The following is a 19,014-nucleotide window of genomic DNA, read 5'->3' on the forward strand; positions in this document are numbered from 1 at the left end:
CCTCAAGCCATAAATATGCACATAAATATTGCTTCTTAGTGTTAAAAAACCCCAAACCCTTAGGTAAGAGTTTATTTTAAAACAGTTATTCATTTGAGAGTTGACGTGTGAATTGAATTGCCTACTTCCTACCAGAAATGTTTTTCTTTAGACTGTTAAAAGGAGAAGGAGGTGATTGTATTGTTTAATCTGTGGAGGTGGCAAAAGTATTGCTATAAAGAGGTGAGTAGGAAGAAGCTGACAAGGAGCTGAGTTAAAGAAAAGAATGGAGAGGTGTTGCTCCTATGGAAATGACATAGAAGACATACCCAGATAACTATTGAAACTGTACTTATAAGGCTGCTGTCTCTGAAATTTACCTAGAAACAATTACCATTTAATTCAGCAGACTGAAGCTCTATCTCAGTGGTTCCCAACCTTTTTTTGGCCGTGCCCCACCTAAGCATCTCTAAAATCCTGAGCCCTCCCCCTCCAATGACATCATCATCATCATCATCATTATTATTTTTGTTATTAGTATTGTTGTTATTGTTATTATTGTTATTATTGTTATTGTTATTATTGTTATTATTATTGTTATTATTGTTATTATTGTTATTATTGTTGTTATTGTTGTTATTATTGTTATTATTATTATTATTATTATTATTATTATTATTATTATTATTATGTCAGTACAACACAGCAAACGAGATCACTATGCTGGATTTCGTATTTCATCACCAGTCGGGCGCTTCCCAAGCACCTAGGACTGCGTGATGTAGCGGCGAATTATGTTTGCCGATCCCGGTAAAGCGGCCTTTTGCAATTGACAGATGGAGATTTTGTCAATTCTGATGGTTTTCAAATGTCCGCTGAGATCCTTTGGCACTGCGCCCAGCGTGCCAAGTACCACTGGGACCACTTTCACTGGCTTAAGCCAGAGTCCTTGCAGCTCGATTTTTAGATCTTCATATTTCACTAATTTCTCTAGCTGCTTCTCCTCAATTCTGCTGTCTCCTGGGATTGTGATGTCGATGATCCATACTTTCTTTTTCTCCACGATCACAATGACTGATGTGTTATGCTTCAGAATTCGGTCAGTCTGAAGTCGGAAGTCCCACAGTAGTTTTGCTTGCTCATTTTCAACCACTTTTTCGGGCTTATGATCCCACCAGTTCTTTGCCACTGGTAAATGGTAGTTCCGGCACAAGTTCCAGTTCCTATTATTATTATTATTATTATTATTATTATTATTATTATTATTATTTTATTAGACTTGTATGCCGTCCCTTTCCAAAGACTCGGGCGGCTCACAGACATATAATTCTTATTATTCAAAAAGTGAACTACTCACCTGGAGGAAGCCTAAAAGGTCATTAACTAGGTTTAAACAAGATTCCAATTGCCCCCATTAAAAATGAAATTGCCCCCCTGTGGGGCGTGGGCCCCATGTTGGGAACCAGGATTTTGTCTGTACTGGAGAGTCTTGAGTTCAATTCTCTGCACAATAATTAGATTCTTTGAGTTACTTTTATTATTTTTTCTATCTCTATGTTCTATTTCCTCTAAGAGCCCAAGATAGCATTGTCTGGGCTATTCTTCTATCCTCATAATTTTGTCTTAAAGTTGAGATCATTATTAATCCTAGTGGAGATTATAGCTCCCCCATGTCTGATGCAGACATGTCTGATGCTTGCCCTACCTGGTATTAGCAGTTAATCTAAGCCAAATATAGATTTAAGCAAATTGTTTGTAAGATGTGCTTGTCATGACTGTCACAAACAATACGGTTGCTTAATAGAGATAGGTTGTATTCACTCAAGTGTAGAGATAGGCAACCTACAGAACTCTAGATGGTGCTGACAAATAGCATCCAATAGCTCCTAATTAGAGCGGGCAATGTGGAAGTATGCTGGAATTGTAGTTCAACAATGACATAGTGCTTCATGTTGAACCAAGAATCTTCTTAATCTGCAGCATGGGCTACGAGCCGGAATGCTAAATTGCGCTCGCCACCGCGGCTCAATTTTTCTGCTGCAGCTATGGAGGTAGCAAAATTGCGCCCGTGTTTCGGCAAGGTTTACCTGTGACTCCTTGCACGATTTTGCTACATCCCCAGGTGCAGCAGCAAAATTGCGCTGGTCCCGCAAGAACTTATGAGCTGCCCCGGCGAGCGCAATTTAACGTTCCGGCTTGTAGCCCACCGCTGCTAATCTGTGTTTTGCCTTGGCTGTTGTTCAAACTTCAGTTTCCAGAAAGCATACCAGATCTAGGCTACACAAATCTGGACAACTGATAGATTGCAGCAAAGAATTAGTTTTGTGTAGAACTTTGCCATTATCTAATGGTCATCCAAATTTAACAGCCCATATATGGGACAACTAGATTTGAAACATTGACATGACCACATGGCATGACCATGAATTGTTTCTCTGTCTTATTTTTTGGAAACTAAGCCTTTTGCATTTTAGGTATAGCCAAACAACTAGCAAATGTATTGGATTGCAATGCCAATATAAATTTCAAGACATTATATGGCCTTTCTTTTTTTGGAAAAAGAAATGAGGTCACCTGTTTATTTCAAGTAGAAGCAGGGGAAATATCATTTTTTTAAAATATCTGGAGCAATATCTTACCAGAATTACTGCAGCCTTGTTACTGTTCCTTTCTAGCCTGCAAAATGACATTGCCTTTCATTTATGCAGCACTTTTCATCCCAAAGGGCTTTACATTTAATTTACCCAATAGCAGTGGGAGTTGGGAGTTCTTCAAATGGTTTGAGGGCATTTAATAGCTGGATATAGAAATCTGAATCACATTGCTTCTTTCTTAAGGAACAGTCTGAATTGAGGAATGAACTTGGCAGGCATTCTTGACTGCAAAAGTGTTTTACTGAGCTGTTTCATGAAATGCCAGGAAATTAGAAAGCTTACCCACATCAATAGGGTTACAGGAAGGCATTTCATAACAGTGGGTGTTAGTTGAAAAAGGTGATTTGGAGAAATAGGCAGATATGCTACATAAGGCTCATATTCCTACTTAAGAGAAAAACATGTATAAATAATATAAAGTTAACTCTAGAAGTCAAGAGGACCAGACTGTTGGCCCTTTTACATGCAAAAGCAAGATTTCCTCACAACTATTATTGCTATTTATAAGGCACTGAAAGCATTTTTCATCTCTTTCCAAACTGAATGGCCATTCTTTTGAAACTGGAGGTGCTCAGCCATAATAGTCTTCATCTTTACATATTTGCAATACAGTGATCCCTCGAGTATCGTGAGGGTTACGTTCCAAGACCCCTTGCGATACTCGATTTTTCGCGATATAGTGGTGCGGAAGTAAAAACACCATCTGCGCATGCGCACCCTTTTTTCCATGGCCGCACATGGGCAGATGGTGGAGTTTGCGTGGGCGGCCTGGAAGACCCAGGGAAGGTTTCTTCGGCCGCCCAGCAGCTGATCTGCTCAGCAGTGCCACAGCAGCGAGGAGCCGAAGATCGGGGTTTCCCCGCCGCCCACGCAAAGGGGAAACCCCGATCTTCGGCTCCTCGCTGCTGCGGCGCTGCCGAGCAGATCAGCTGCTGGGCGGCCGAAGAAACCTTCCCTGGGTCTTCCCCGCTGCCCACGCAAAGGGGAAACCCCGATCTTCGGCTCCTCGCTGCTGCCTGCCCGCCGCTTGCCCGCCTGCCCGCCGCCCGCCGCTCGAGAACAAGAGGGGGAGAGATAGAGAAAGAGAGAGAAGGAAAGAAAGAGATGAGAGAGGGAGGAAGAGAGTGTGAGAGAGGAAGAAGCAAGATAGAGAAAGAGAGAGAGAAAGAAAGATGAGAAAGGAAGAGAGTGACGTCATCGGGTGGGAAAAATCGCGATATAGCGTTTCGCGAAGATCGAGATTGCGAAAATCGAGGGATCACTGTATACCAAAAAGGATTCCTAACACCCCATTCTTGTTCTCATTTACTGAAAAAAATACTACACAGTAAAACAATGTAAAAGCAATGATTCTTGATGCTGATCCAGTCTGCTGAAATTAGTTGATACTATAGTGTAATGTAGTATAGTGATAATGATAGTGATAGTGATAGTGTAGTGCTTCAAGGCAGGATTAGACAGATTCATGGATGCCAAGTGTATCGGTGGTTATTGAAACAGATGTCCAACTTCCGCCTCTATGTTGGTTGAGGCAGGCAGGATTCCCTTGGGTACCATTTGTTGGGCGTCAAGGGAAAGGGAGGGTCTTGCCTTCTCTTTCTGCTCAAGATCCCCATGGACAATTGATGGGCCACAGAATGCTGGACTCGATGGGCTTTGGCCTGATTCAGCATGGCTCTTCTTATGTTCTTATGATACTGGTGCTTTCAGCTTAGTTGTTTGCTTCTAGTCATTTCATTTCTCCAACTATATGGCATCATCCATGCATGGGAGTGTGAGGTTTGCTGTGTAAGGATTTTATACTGATTAGTATACTGATAAACAAAGGATTTAAATGAATCAGGATTCAGTCTGTAAGGGATTAATTTAATGTGAAATATACTGTATTAATTCAGTAAAGCTAACTACACTGTTTTGCATTTTGTCGTAAAACAAAATGTTTATATTTACACTCTTAATATATTTGGATAAACAGAATATAAATTAGCTGCCAAGTAAAAGTTTTGCTTGAAATGCATCAGGTTTCAATGGCTTATTTAAATAAATTGCTTGTTTAACAACCAAGGTATCAAACAGATTTCAGACTGCTAAACAAAAGAGGGAATAAAATCATTTAATGTAAGCTAATATGCCCACCTTAAGCACCAAGAACCAATTCTACACTCAGTCCATTTCCTATATATTTTCAGTTTTGAACCCCATCTTTAGCAGTTCAGAATAAATCTGGTTTATATCTGTGAGTCTGCAGAGAGGGGCGGCATACAAATCCAATAAATAATAATAATATCAACAATTTGGGAGAAATAATCTGTGAATAATCCTAAAGAATCCAAAGTAGGCTCCACTTGGGCTGAAAAACTAGCATAACACAGTTCCCACCCCTATGGTACCTGTCCTTATAAATTAAGAGAGGCTACTTTTCTTTAAAGTAACAATTCATGTAATATGAGGAATGTAAAGCTTCTGACAAAAGTATGTTGAGTCAAACTTGTGGAGAGGTACTAGTTTGAACATCTAATAGCATCATTGTTAATGGAACAATTGCCCCAGGAACAGTAGATTCCTAAAAAAAATTTATGTAATTAAATATTTTTTTAATTTGTAAAATTTATTCAGTGGGAAAATTTGCTTTACCTATGATCCGCACATTGAATATATTCCTTTATTTTCGCAAGCATTCTTATAAACATACAAACAAAGAAACAAAGAAACAAAGAAACAAAGAAACAAAGAAACAAAGAAACAAAGAAACAAAGAAACAAACAACAAACAAACAAACAAACAAACAAACAAACGGTATGTATCTTTTCTTGGCAACCCTTTTTTTAAAGGAACAGCTGTCATCCTCAGTGGATTATTTATCTTTCTGTCCTTGAATGGCAAGATGCTGAGAGTATTGAAGATATGATGAGATGAAAAGAACATGGATAGTACAGCCCAAATCACTTAATGATATGAACCAGAACCATATGTTGGCTAGATTGAAATTTAGAAAGAATTACCAGTTAATTGTTGATGAATATTTTTTGAATGCATGCATGACAAAGTTTATTTCATAGAATTCTTTATTGGCCTAGTGTGATTGGACACACAAGGAATTTGTCACTGGTGCATATGCTCTCAATATACATTAAAAAATCATGCCCTTTGACTCCAGTGTGATGTGGCTTGCTGAGGAGTTAACTGGTCAGATAATTTGTTGGAGCAGAGAATGTGAGTAGGAGGGAATTTAATGAGAAAAGAAAAGAATGAAGTGAAAAAATAAGGAAATGTTAGTGTTTGGAAGTCAGGTTCTTTTAGACAAATTACAGTGAGATTGTTGCCAGCCGGTGTGGGGGGTGCATTAAGGAGACAAAAGAAAGGACATATCAAACTTGTGTTGTCAGGGATATTCTGTTCCTCAAACTGATAGAGCCATCTTTGCTGAGACATATCTATTTCCTTTCTTTGTTCCTCAGTGCAAAGGGGAGTTGAAAGCCATATGTAAAGAGTGGGAGTTACATGAATGTTCAGCTGTGTAGATAGCAACATGAGGGGGAACAAGGCAAATGACAGATTGACATGAAAAATAAAGGCAAATATACCAGAGAACTTGGGCAATTGACCATACATGACTCCTGGCAGAAAGCTTCCTGAATCCTTGACTGCAAGAACTAAAGGAACAAGTTCAGTTCCTGTTCATAAAGAAATAAATACAGATGAGTTATCCTAGTCCCATTCATTAAATCTGGGGATTATACCGTGAAATCTAAGCAACAGAGCCTATACTTGAGAATTCATAATTAGAACCTTACTATATAAATGTCTAAATTGTAATTAATGAGGATTATTTAAAGTTAATATTGTGATGTTGTACTAAGATGTAGCATCCTGAGTTTTAAGTTCATATTCAGCTATACAAATCCACTAGGTATAGTATCATTGATCAGTAACTTTCTCCTAGATACCCTACTTCTCAGGATTGTTCTTGGAATTAAATTGGAAAGGTGAGTTTTGGACACACTGAAACAAATTTCAATATCAATATTTACTGAGAAGGAGATACTTTAAATTTAAAAGAAGCCTAAAAGTACTTGCTGTACAATTAGAGATTCTTTTGTGTCCAATGGACACATTTGTAGGATAACCGCATTCAATAATCCAGAACATATTATATTGTACTGTGCTTAGGCTATTATGGCCTGGATCACACATATTACTATGATGAGTGGGTCACATATATTCCTCCTCCAAAAAAACAAACCACATTTTTAACAATATGTTAAATCTGTGACATTCTTTTCTAAGTAAACCTTTTTGCATAGGATTGTCATAACATGCATGAATAACCTCTTGAAATAGTTTCATATTATATATCCTCAGGCGTCAAGTCAAATCTCTTTTGATTATAAAATTGTGTAGATATATTGGACAATTCCAGACTTGTGAGAGATGGGTCGTCACCATTCCTTCATAAAGTCACTATATAAAATTTCTTGTTTTCTTACTATAAATCATATGTGCATGTTTGGACATGGCCTAGACATTCTCTCTCTTGTATTCATATATTGTGTACAATTTCCCAGTTATTATTTAGTAGAAATTGAAGGACTCTGGTAAACGCGAGTTAATAAATGAATGGGCTTTAGTTAATAAATGTGCATCCTCAGAATTACACTGCATTACAAAAGAACGGTAATTGCAACTTTCATCATCCCTGTCATAAAGCATTATGTCATTTGACCCTGCCATTTAGCAAAAGCAGTTCCAACATTTCCGGTTTTATTGTTAATTGAATCCAAGCTGTTGTTAAGTGAGGGTGTCATGTAGTTACCATTAGTGACCTCCTGAGGCTTCCCCACTGACTTTGTTTGTCAAAAGCTGGCAAAGCTCAAAAATGGAGATGTGACCTAAGGAACACTGCAACTCTTGAGGAGTGATCATTAAGTTTCACTCATTCAGCACCATCACAAGTTAAAATGGCCATTGGATAGAATAGAATAGAATTCTTTATTGGTCAAGTGTGATTGGACACACAAGGAATTTGTCTTTGGTGCATATGTCCTCAGTGTAGATAAAAGATATTCGTCAAGAATCATGAGGTAAAATACTTAATGATTGTCATAAGGGTGAAATAAGCAATGAAGAAACAATATTAATAAAAATTAAGGATACAAGTAACAAGTTACAGTCATACAGTCATAAGTGGGAGGAAATGGGTGATAGGAACTATGAGAAAAAACTGGTAGTAATAGTAGTGCAGACGTAGTAAATAGTTTAACAGTGTTGAGGGAATTATCTGTTTAGGAGAGTGATGGTGTTCGGGGGAAAATAGTTCTTATGTCTAGTTGTCTTGGTGGTCCACCACCATGGTCACTCAAGAAAATAAAGGCAATGGATCAAGAAACAAATCAATCTAAAATCCTCCCTCCATGCAAATTATTCACATTGTGCAAAGAAATAATGTACTCTTCAAAGAAAATAGAAAAGACAAAAGAGCAGCCAAGCGGATGGACAAGACACCAGAAAGAATAGAATTATAGATAAAATGTTTATTTTTATTTTATTTTATATTTGTCAAACATGTATAGGATATTAGCAGATATAAAGATAACATAGAAGGTAATGATAAAAGAGGACAATAGGGCAGTAGGACAGGGACGGTAGGCACAATAGTGCGCTTATGCACGCCCCTTACAGACCTCTTAGAAACGCGGAGGTCAATTGTAGACAATCTGAGGTTAAAGTTTTGGGGGTTTGAGGAAGAAACCACAGAGTCAGGTAGTATATTCCAGGCATTGATCACTCTATTGCTGAAGTCATATTTTCTGCAGCCGAGTTTAGAGCCATTTGAATCGATTATATCTATCTATGTGGCCCAAATGGAGTCCAAAACGAAATAATGAATGCTTTTAAGCGGGCATCGAGCTCAATTAAAGGTTGGCTCCCGTCTGAGATGAGCAAGACGCGAAAGAGGCGGCTCCGGTGCGCATGCGCCTACTACCGGCCGCACTCGAAAGGTCGGCTTTTTGTGAGGGGAAACGCGGCTTTTACTTTTTCCCGCCCTTTTCTGCCCCCCCTCGCTTCTCTTCCTCCTCCCCCACCACGTGACGGAGACCTCTGACGCCGCGCTGTTAAAGTCCCCTGCGGCTGAGAGGGAGGGGTGGGTGGGAGGAAGGGGGTGGAGCTCCCACCCCGAGCCGCCGCTGGAGACAAGGCGGAACGGGTGAGGGGCGGAGCGAGAGGAGAAGGAAGCCGCGGCTCCCACTCCGCGAAACGCCGCCTCGGAGACAGGAGCGCGGACCTGCGCCAGTCCGGGGCTCTGATTTCCGGTGAGAAGGGGCTCTTTCGGCTGAGCAGGGGGCGGGGGGGGGACATCTCCCGCGGCCGCTTCCCCAGCACGGCGATGCTGCCGTGGTTGCCCTCTTTGCTTTCATTGCTGGGGGTGGAAGAAGCATCGGACGGACTTCCTCGTAGCCTGGCTCTTTCTCGCCCCACCTTTTTACACAGGGTCGCGCCGTGTCCCTCCGGGGCTAATACTGCGGGGTAACGCTTTCCCCTCTCCCAGGGTTGTGTATGTGTGTGTTCCGATGTGGCCGAGGATGAGGATGGAACGCGAGAGAGGTGGGGCTACCAGATAAATCCGGACGGCGATTAGGAGGCGGGAAAGAGCTTCCTGTACAAATTCTTTCCAAGGCACCGAACCTTTTGTGTGTGTGTGTGTTTGTGCTTGTGTGTCCGTCCCAGAGTTGGGAAGTATGACGGACGAGGTGGAAGGATTTCACATTTTGCCCTGCGTGCTGCATGGTGTTGTAGAAATGGTTGTTGGTGTCTTTAGTTGTGTGTTGAGGCTTGCCCATTGTGTAATCCCCCCAGAGACCGGTGTCTTGAACCTTGGAAGGGTACGTTTGGAGAAGGCTGTGAGCAATGGTCGGTGGGTTGTGTGGAGATGAGTGTGTGGATGGGGAGGGGGCGTTTTACAGTGTGTGGGTGCGGGGAGGGCGAGGAGGTTTCACACTTTTCCTCCACATCAGTGACTGGGTTTAGCATGAAAATAGTTTTGGCATCAAACTTATTTGGGGGGTGGAGGTGAGAAAATAGGTGCAGAGCATGAAGTTAGCCGTTTCTTTTTCCTGGACAATTTTTAGGAAGCTTTTCTTGATCTTGTATTTTATTTTTATGAGGAGCGATCTAGCTCAAGCTACCTACCTACATATAAAACACACACACAGAGCTCTCTGGCAATGGCACATGTTCCGGAGAGCAGAAAAGTGCCATAGTTTCACTTCCTTTCCACTTGGGCCCAGACATAATTCTGTCTTCTCTTTCTGTAGGCATACAACCTGTTTCCGGAAATATGTAGAAACCCTGGTGATATCAGCCTTCATAGGGAAATTGTTTGTCCTGACAGTCAGTGTTGGTTTGTGCCGGAAGTGTTCATGCTTATGTTGTTTCTGCACGGAGTGGGTGCCTTTCTTCTGCTTTTCCTTAATTCCTCTTGACAAACTTTCTATATAGAGAACGATTCCAAAATGGAGAAATTTACTTTTTCTGCTTGTCGAAAAGCATCATTTAGATAGGAAGTTGGTGATTTCTTTTTAAAAACAGGTTACTGCATAGAACATATTGTTTAAAAGCAGAAGCTGGTTGTTAATATGCTATTTAAGAATTCCAGTACTGATGGTTAAAAACATAATCTCATCCGGGATAAAGTAAGAAGCTTTGAATAATTTTATTTTACTCCATAAATTATATTGCAAAATATGTATATGGGGGACATCATAGTTTTTAATGAAAGGTTTCCATCCTGGCTATCTTACTGTTTAAAAGAAACTTTAAACTTTCTTTTATTTGCTTTAAACACAGTATATTAGCCATATATTTTTGCTTTTTCAGATTAGACAACCACATAAAGGTCAATATGCTTGTGAAATGTTATTTATCATTTGAAAATCCCGAACATCCTAAAATGCCAAATCTAAACAGTGATCACCTTTCAAGTTAAGGAGGATTCTATTTTTTGAAAAGCCAAGCTGTTGGAGAAGTATTTTGAAAAAGAATTATGTTTTTTTTCCTAACTGCTTTTGACAGTCCATGCTTTCCATCTGTGATTGTTTTATCTTTATGCTCATTTTGAAACTATTTCATATGAAATTCAGTACAAATGAGTCATGCCAGCTGTCAAGTAAAATTCTTATGAAATTTTAGTGTGTAAAATCAATTTCTTTCTAAAAATGTGAAAAGAATGTTGTTATGAAAATCACGGACTTGGCATTCGATAGTATATTTGCTTTTCTGTCATGGTGACTAGAAATGCTGCTATCTTTTATCCAGACTTCTATATGTTTCATAATTGTCAGATTATTTTTTAAAAAATATGTGAAATGTGGAAAATAATGCAGGCCTTTTGTCTACTTTGCTCTGCTGGCTTGCTTGAAACGAGGCTATAGAAATGCAGAAAAATCTGCACAAATAAAGTAGTTATGCCGGTGGGGGTGTATTTTGTTCTCATACAATATGTACCCAGAAATCGTGGGTTTAATGGAAATGTTTCTCAGATGCTGACAAATCACTGCATAAGAGAAAATGCCTATTGTATGAAGGCCAGTTCATTGGTTTTCACTTCATCTGGCCTTCAGCTGGTAAGATCTTATAACAAATGAAAATCAAAATGTCTTCTGACAACAGCTTCAATGAATAACTTTGTTTGTCTGACAACATCATTAATGTGTTCATTACAGCTGTAGAGGATAATGCTTGCCAGCACAATAGTCTGCAGTTGAAGAAGCATATTATGCTGTTGCCAATGTGTGTATAAAGTAAAGGCCAAGGTAGACCCAGTAAAGGCAGGAGCATTTGGGACAGTGATGTCTAAATTCAGATTATTCCCAGCAATAAAATCAGAATTTACTATCAGGAAGAGTGCTGTGCTAGGACAGCTAAGATCCTGTACAGAACCCTTCCAGGCCTTTGAGGGAGGACCAGATCATCTGTAGAGTGGTAAGAAGGGAACACACACACACACACACAAAACACACTGTGCCTTTGTGAGACATAAATAGTATCTATTGTCTAGTCTTCAATGGAGTAGAATTTTTACATTTTATTTCTTTAAACTTTGCAAGGTTGATAATTTCTTTAGTTAAATTGATGCTACCATACTGTTTCAACATCACAAAGCAGCCAAATGCAAGGAATCTAATTATATCGTACTTTTACAATCATCTTTTAAAATTTTTGAAAAGTGTACTGTTTCCTGAAATGTATTGTTTTCAAAAGAGGCAGTATGATGTTGCTTCTAGACATTGTATTACATACTGCTTACTGACTTGCTTTAGTTTAATAAAGATAGCCCTCAACGTAGAACCACAATTTAGCCCAAAATGTATGTTGCTATAAGTGAGAAATTTGTTAAGAGAGTTTTGTCCCATTTTACGACCTTTGTTGCCACATTTGTTCAGTGAATCACTGGAGTTAAGTTAATAGCCCAGTTGTTAAGTGAATCTAGATTCTCATCAGAAGGTCACAAAAGGTGATCATATGGGACACTGCAACTGGCATAAATATGAAGCAGTTATCCAGCATCCGAATATAAATCCCATGACCATGGGGATGGTGCAAGTGTGGAAAAATGGATTTATATCACTTTGTTGTAACTTTGAATGATCACCAAACGAACTGTTGTAAGTCAAGGACTACCTATATAGTATGAATTTTAAGACCACCCTTTTCAATTACCGATACTTATACTTATCATTGAATTTAAGTACTGTACTTAAGTACTAATTTTTACAGCATAGTTCCATTTCATTTAGAAACACAAATAAGCTATTATGTTTTTGTTTGTCTTTACCTTAAAGTGTTATATGAACTCAGCTATGGTTTACATCTTAACATAAATAATGAAACAGCTACCAGTTACATCAGTTCCACCTTAAAATTAGGAATGAAGCTGTAGAACCTGAGTGGGCTATTTACATCCATGAAAGAAATAGAAAAGGAAAGGATGGTAGTGCAGGAGAATCAGTAGCTTTGAAATTGTTGAAAAAGAAGTTTGATTTTGGACTGGAAGCTATTTTACCTGTATGATGGACAGTTGGTAAGGGATAGATTCTTTCCCACTAAAAGTATGAAATGTTATTAGCCAAAATAAATTGAATCATGTGAGAAATGAAGGCAAAACCTCAGAACTAAGGAAGAATAGTAAAATACAGGAATAACTGGAAAAATCATTAAACTGAGCTTTTAAAAAATCAGTAATAAACCATAAACTACATTCCTGTAAAGTTCATAGTCTTCATTATCTGAGGGATTATTTAATAAGTGTGAATGAGATCTGATGGCATGATTCCACTAATTGAAATATAGCAACTGAAAGCTACAACTTCTTCAAAAGCAGCAGAAGCAAAAATAAGGAGGAACTGTACTGTAGGCTAAAAAAATCTATCTCTGCATGAAATTAAAGAGAATGAACTTGGTGGCATTGGTGATTAAATCTAAGATAATATAAATGGGAAAGGAAAAACGACAGCGTTTGAATCCCATGGTGAGCTAAAATTATATCCTGGGCTTCCTGATGGCCTGACTAAACTTTTTAAATAATCTTTCAGAAATTCTAGAAAGCCTTTAAAACAGAAACCTGGCTTGGGTAAATTGATCCTACCTTCCAAAAGGTGAAAAAAAGGAAGGTTCCATGAACTGTAGTCCATTGAGTCTTCTATTGATTCCTCTGAAAATTCTAGAGCAGATCATAAGATTGAGCTGTAAACATCTTTGAAGCACAGTGCTATAATTGAAAAAAAACCCAGCATGGGTTTGATGAAAACCAGTTTTATGATATTTAAGTTGTTTTATTTTTGTTTGGGTAATTTGATTAGGTAAATGGATATCTAGCTTCTGAACTTTTCTTTCATTGAAATCAAATTATTTTTTCCTGCCCCTACTATATTAGTACATATCCTTATGTTCTTTTAATTACTTATCATAATTTCTGCAATGAATTTTGCTTTTTAGTTCAAGACAATATTTCACTTACGTAGCAAATTATTTAGCCCAGGTAATATAATATCTTAGGTTCTTATATGAATTATTTTTGGTTCCTATATTAATTACTTTTTCCCCTGTGTTTTTACTATCTGAATGATTGAATAAAATTCATGCTGATTTTTATTTTGCTAATTCATCTGATGTATTATTATTTGTTTTTAATTTATTATTAATCACCTTGGTTATTTTTGTTTTGAAGCTAATATAAAAGAAAATATAAAAATGGCTTAAAGCAGATTATGCAGTAACCTTGTGAAACATTTCTGAATCTGGTCAGTACCCAAAGAGACAGTGTAGGTATAGATAAATAAATATAATCTAGAAATCAAGAAGATTGAAATGGCAGGTCCTGATCCATTTATTTCATCAAAATACTGCATTTGATAATACTTTTAATTTTTACCAGCTGTTAAAATGCTTTGCCTTATTTTGTTTTAATGTATATGGGTCATATAAGCAAGATGGATACAAACATAATATGTAAAAGAATATTATGGCATTTCTCACCATTATATATAAAAATAGGCTCGCTGATTCCAGTAATTAATTATGATGTGTTATATGGATAGAATAGTTTCAGAAAAATAATGGGTACTACTAAATTTAAAGAGATAGTGAGCACAAGATGAAAATCAATATAGTTGTTTTTTCCTTCTTCCTAAGATATATTACCTGGGCTAAATAATTTGAAAGATTGTCTTGAACTAAGAAACAAAATTAATTGCAGAAATTATAAGTAATTAAAAGAACATAAGGATATGCACTATATTTTTCTATACCCATATATATTTTAAAAAACTGGAACAATTAGGAATCTTAAAATACTTTTTACATTTAAATTTAAAAATGTAACTATTTTTCTTAAAACGATGTCACTCTTTAAAATATTTTAAAATCAATACTTTTAAGTTATTTTTAGCACTTTTTTCTTAAAATTTAAACAGTGTAAGGGAAGTATTGTGTATTCATATCATACCATAATCATTTTAAGTACAAATGATCTCCACAAAAATATTAGTTACCATTAAAACATACCAGTTATATTCCCCCCCCCCAATATACATATTTTAATTCTGTATTCTGGACTTTTAGAAGAAAATTTGGATATAGGCAACATGCGAAGTAATAAAGATTTTAGTTCTGTTTCCTAAATGTAAGGTGGACATGCTGAAACAAGCCCTCATGGGTTTATACCTGTAGACATTTTTCTGGAAAAATAGAATTTTTTTTGCCAAGGAAAGCCATATCTCCCAAGAGGGAGATTTATCTAAACGGTTTGATAAGATAATTTCCCCCAAATATGAGATTTGTCAGAGGAGTTCAATCTATAAATAATCTGAAGATCACATTTATTATTTGATCATATGGTAATATGTTTGCATTTTTTTGTAGGTCTTCTAAGAATCAGGAGGAAGAAACACCATGTGGCTTAACCTTTCACTTGGAAACATAGCTTTTTAAAAGAGATGGCTGACAAGGCTGGAAAAAATCTTTCAGGCCCACTATTAATTGAAGTTGAATATGATTATGAATATGAAGCAAAAGACAAAAGGATTGTGATAAAGCAAGGGGAGAAATACATCTTAGTAAAAAAGACTAATGATGACTGGTGGCAAGTCAAAAAGGATGAAAATTCCAAACCCTTTTATGTGCCAGCACAATATGTTAAAGAAATAACTCGCAAAGCATTAATGCCACCTATTAGGCCATTAATTGGACTGTCAAGCAATTCTCTAAAACTTGCACATGGCTTGCAGAGGTCAACAGAAAATGTGAATAAATCTCCAGAGCTCTCAACTTCAGGAAAATCGTATGTAGTTCAAGCTCAGGATGCCAACCAGAATCTGGGACCAAACAGTAGCCCAGGTCAGAATACTGGACTTAGCATAGAACTTGCTCCAAACAATGGAAAGTTTAATGATTTACAGTTTGTTAAAGTTTCCGATCAAAACTTGAACTTACCTGGGTCTCACTTTCATTGTTCAGAATATATGGAAACTGAGAAGACCAGCTTCTTGCAAGAACAACCCTGTGATTCTGTAGGCGAAGGGTCAGAAAAAATCCACCAAGATTCAGAGTCTGGGGATGATCTTAGTAGCAGTTCCACAGAACAAGTACAGGTAAAATGATGTGCATTGCAGTAAATCACCTATACAATAAACCAGTGTTTCCCAACCTTGGCAACTTGAAGCTATTTGGACTTCAACTCCCAGAATTCCCCAGCCAGCATTTGCTGGCTGGGGATTTCTAGGAATTGAAGTCCAGATATCTTCAAGTTGCCAAGGTTGGGAAACACTGCAATAAACCTTTTTTCTTGATAAAAAATATGTAAATAAACTAAAATGACAACCTAGATTTGCTCTAGTAGTGGTCTATAATAGAAGAGTTGAATAAATATTATTTGTTTGTGATGTTTTCTTTGTGATATTAAAACTTCAGTGTTGGGTATGTATCTGTATCTGTGGATTCTTGTCAATTATGATTTCTAGAATTTAACCCTTCCTACCAAAAGCAGGTGTTGACAGTTGATTGATCCTGGAAAATTATGCAAAATCAGCTAGGATTTTAATGGAAGACAATTGGGGGCTCAAGAATATCTTTGAGAAAACAATAACTTCTATGTGGTGGAGGGGGACTAAAAATGATGAGAGAGTAGTCTCGGTAGAATAATCAAGGTTCTACTCCCTTGTATATCCAAATGAGGAAGCAATATATCCTCTAGTTTGGATATACTGTACTGGTGTAGCTAAAACTTTACATTCAGTTAAAGACATAGCAAGATTAGTAATGATTTAGTAACTTGATTAACTATCAATCTGGAAAATTGACAGTCAAAAGTGGCAAAGCATGGACTAGAATTGTGATGGTGAATCTATGGCCTGAATATCAGAAGTGGTGTGCAGTGCCCTCTGTGTGTACCTCCCACTGGTGAACCGTCTTTGGGTCTCTGCCATGCATGCATAGGGGTGGGGCGCATGTGTGGGGCACATTCAGGGGGCCGTGTGCATATGCAGGAGGGGCATTCACGGATGGGGGCATAAGGTATGTGTGTCGCGCTGAATATTGCCAGCCTCAGAGACATTTAGTAATTAAAGAGTTAACTTGTGTGCCTTTATTATTGATCCTCCCACTTTTATGTAATATCCTGCTACATCCCTTCCTTCTTTATGCTGTGTCTCTAGATCCTATTGTTCTCTCTGCCTTAGACTCCGTTATGTAAGGTACTTTGTTATTTTGTCTACTGAGACAATGTTTATTTTTACTTTTATAATAAAAGAACTCTTGTTTTGAACAAACGATTGGGGCTCTTATCCATTGCCTCCACGGTATTAAAGTTCTAACGGACTTTAATCACTTTCCAAACCGTGACATGTGAGGCCACACGCACATTCACGGGTGGCAGGGCATATGCACCGGGCCCATGTATGCATTGCATTTTGGGGGTTCAGGCACACTCGCGCACACGCACTGTGCACTTTGGACATTCAGTTCAAAAAGGTTAGCCATCACTGGACTAGAAGGTCATTTGTAATAAGAAAGAAGCTATAACAAGAGTTGTATTGCAAATGTTCTTACCTTGTATTAGGGCAGCGCAAAGAGGTATTTTGCATTGTAAAGGAAAGTGGCTGTAAATGCACATGGAGACATCCAGTGTCAGCTTTGGAATCATCCCCATAAATCTCACAAAATCTATAACTGTCTTAAAACCTTAAACTGATGACAGGTTCCATACTCCTGTCATCACTTAAGATTTGGGTATGTTGAAACAAGACAAAGTGGATACTTCTTTCTCCTGTGGAAGACAATGTGTATGCAGTGGTACCTCTACTTAGGAACTTAATTCGTTCCATGAACAGGTTTGTAAGTAGAAGCAATTTTTCCCATAGGAATCAATGTAAAAGCAAATAATGCATGCAAAACCATTAGGAAAGAAATAAAAGCTCGAATTTGGGTGGGAGGAGGAGGAGGAGGAAGAAGAGGAGGAGGACAGTCGCTGCCGAAGGAAGAAGGTGAGATGAGGGGAATCAAAAAATTCCAAGGCTTAAGGCTTAAAAAAAAAAGAGGGACTCTGAGGCGGCAAGGAAGAGCATGCGCCTCCCATACACCCAGCATGGGGCTGCCTCCCATACACTGTGCCAGAGAAAGAAACCCAGGCAGGCGAGAGCGGGGAACCTCCCGCCCCTTTAACCAAAAGGCGACTGCTGCTGCTACCTGCTTCCTCTTCCTTCCTATGCCGAAGGGCTCCCCTATCCTCTCGCTCGCTCGCTTTGCAGCCGGTGCCTTTCCTTCACTATGGTGACTTCTTGGTTTGGCTAAAGCCGAGTTGATCAGCTGGGGCGAAGCACCCTCTTTTGCCTTACCGCAACCAGATGCTCTGGGAGGCAACCTCATGCCGGGTGTATGGGAGGCAGCACGAGGGAGTCACCACAGCAAAGTGGTTTATTCCCTCTCCAAGCGTCCAGAGAAAGGAAAACACTCCATTTGCTCTGGGCTGCTCAGAGCGAAGGGAGCATTTCTTTTCTCTGGGTACTGGCAGAGGTTTATTCCCTCTCCAAGTACCCAGAAAAGGGAAAATGCTTAGTTCACTCTGGACTGCCAAAGCCTCCTTAAGCGCCACCGAAAGGCTCCTCTAGCAGCCTAGAAAAGCCCGAGATGGCCAGGATTATGGGGGAATGGCAGGAAACTGCCAGGTCTTCGTGCCGTTCTCAAATTTCCTGGAAAATTTTTCCGGGCTCAGGTTCTTAAGTAGAAAATGGTTCTTGAGAAGAGGCAAAAAAATCTTGAACACCTGGTTCTTATCTAGAAAAGTTCTTAAGTAGAGGCGTTCTTAGGTACCACTATATTTGTATGACTATATATTATCTCCTTGCAGATAGTTAATACTAAGTGTGCAATACCTGTAAGAAGTTAGTATCCTTTCAAGTGATAGCAGAGGCCTACTATTAACACAATATCATAAATTTTCTACATTCACCAACACCTGAATGATCTTTGTGGTGATTTTCAGCACTATACATTTTGGATGGTATGGTTCTTGTGGATTTGCAAGATTGGTTCACGTTCTGAGAGCCTTCTGAATGCAGCATTGATATTAAGCAGTGGTATAACATTTGTGAAAAAAGAGGCCTTTTTTCAGCTTTTGCTTATAAACCAGACATACCTTTGACTTGAGAAAAGAAATCTGTTGCCAGTGATAACACATACATTGCTATCTATCAAGTTTTCATTGTGGCAGTATGCATTACGTTGGGCAGGACTTGATAAACTGGAAATTGAATGCTGTTAGTCGATAACTGCATGATTGCCAGTTAGTTTCTAAATATATTTGTTTCAGCATTGTCACTGTGGTTAGGCC

The 19,014-nt window shown here is 38.5% G+C and overlaps 1 protein-coding gene across 4 annotated transcripts in view; it reads left to right on the plus strand.

Moving 5' to 3' along the window:
• Nucleotides 1-8,768: 8,768 nt before the first annotated feature.
• The window catches only part of ARHGAP12 (Rho GTPase activating protein 12), a 55,115-nt gene continuing 44,869 nt past the window's right edge, over nucleotides 8,769-19,014 (plus strand). The window contains exons 1-3 of one of the 4 annotated variants that reach the window (XM_070729715.1): nucleotides 8,769-8,944; nucleotides 15,051-15,524; nucleotides 15,645-15,778. In XM_070729715.1, coding sequence (XP_070585816.1) covers nucleotides 15,125-15,524; nucleotides 15,645-15,778 — 534 coding nt within the window. In that variant the 5' untranslated portion in view covers nucleotides 8,769-8,944; nucleotides 15,051-15,124. Of the gene's footprint in view, nucleotides 8,945-15,050; nucleotides 15,779-19,014 lie in introns of all 4 variants that reach the window. The other 3 variants (XM_070729714.1, XM_070729716.1, XM_070729717.1) reach the window with 3 other exon arrangements.

Source organism: Erythrolamprus reginae, chromosome Z (assembly GCF_031021105.1).
Source record: "Erythrolamprus reginae isolate rEryReg1 chromosome Z, rEryReg1.hap1, whole genome shotgun sequence".
NCBI classification, from domain to species: domain Eukaryota; kingdom Metazoa; phylum Chordata; class Lepidosauria; order Squamata; family Dipsadidae; genus Erythrolamprus; species Erythrolamprus reginae.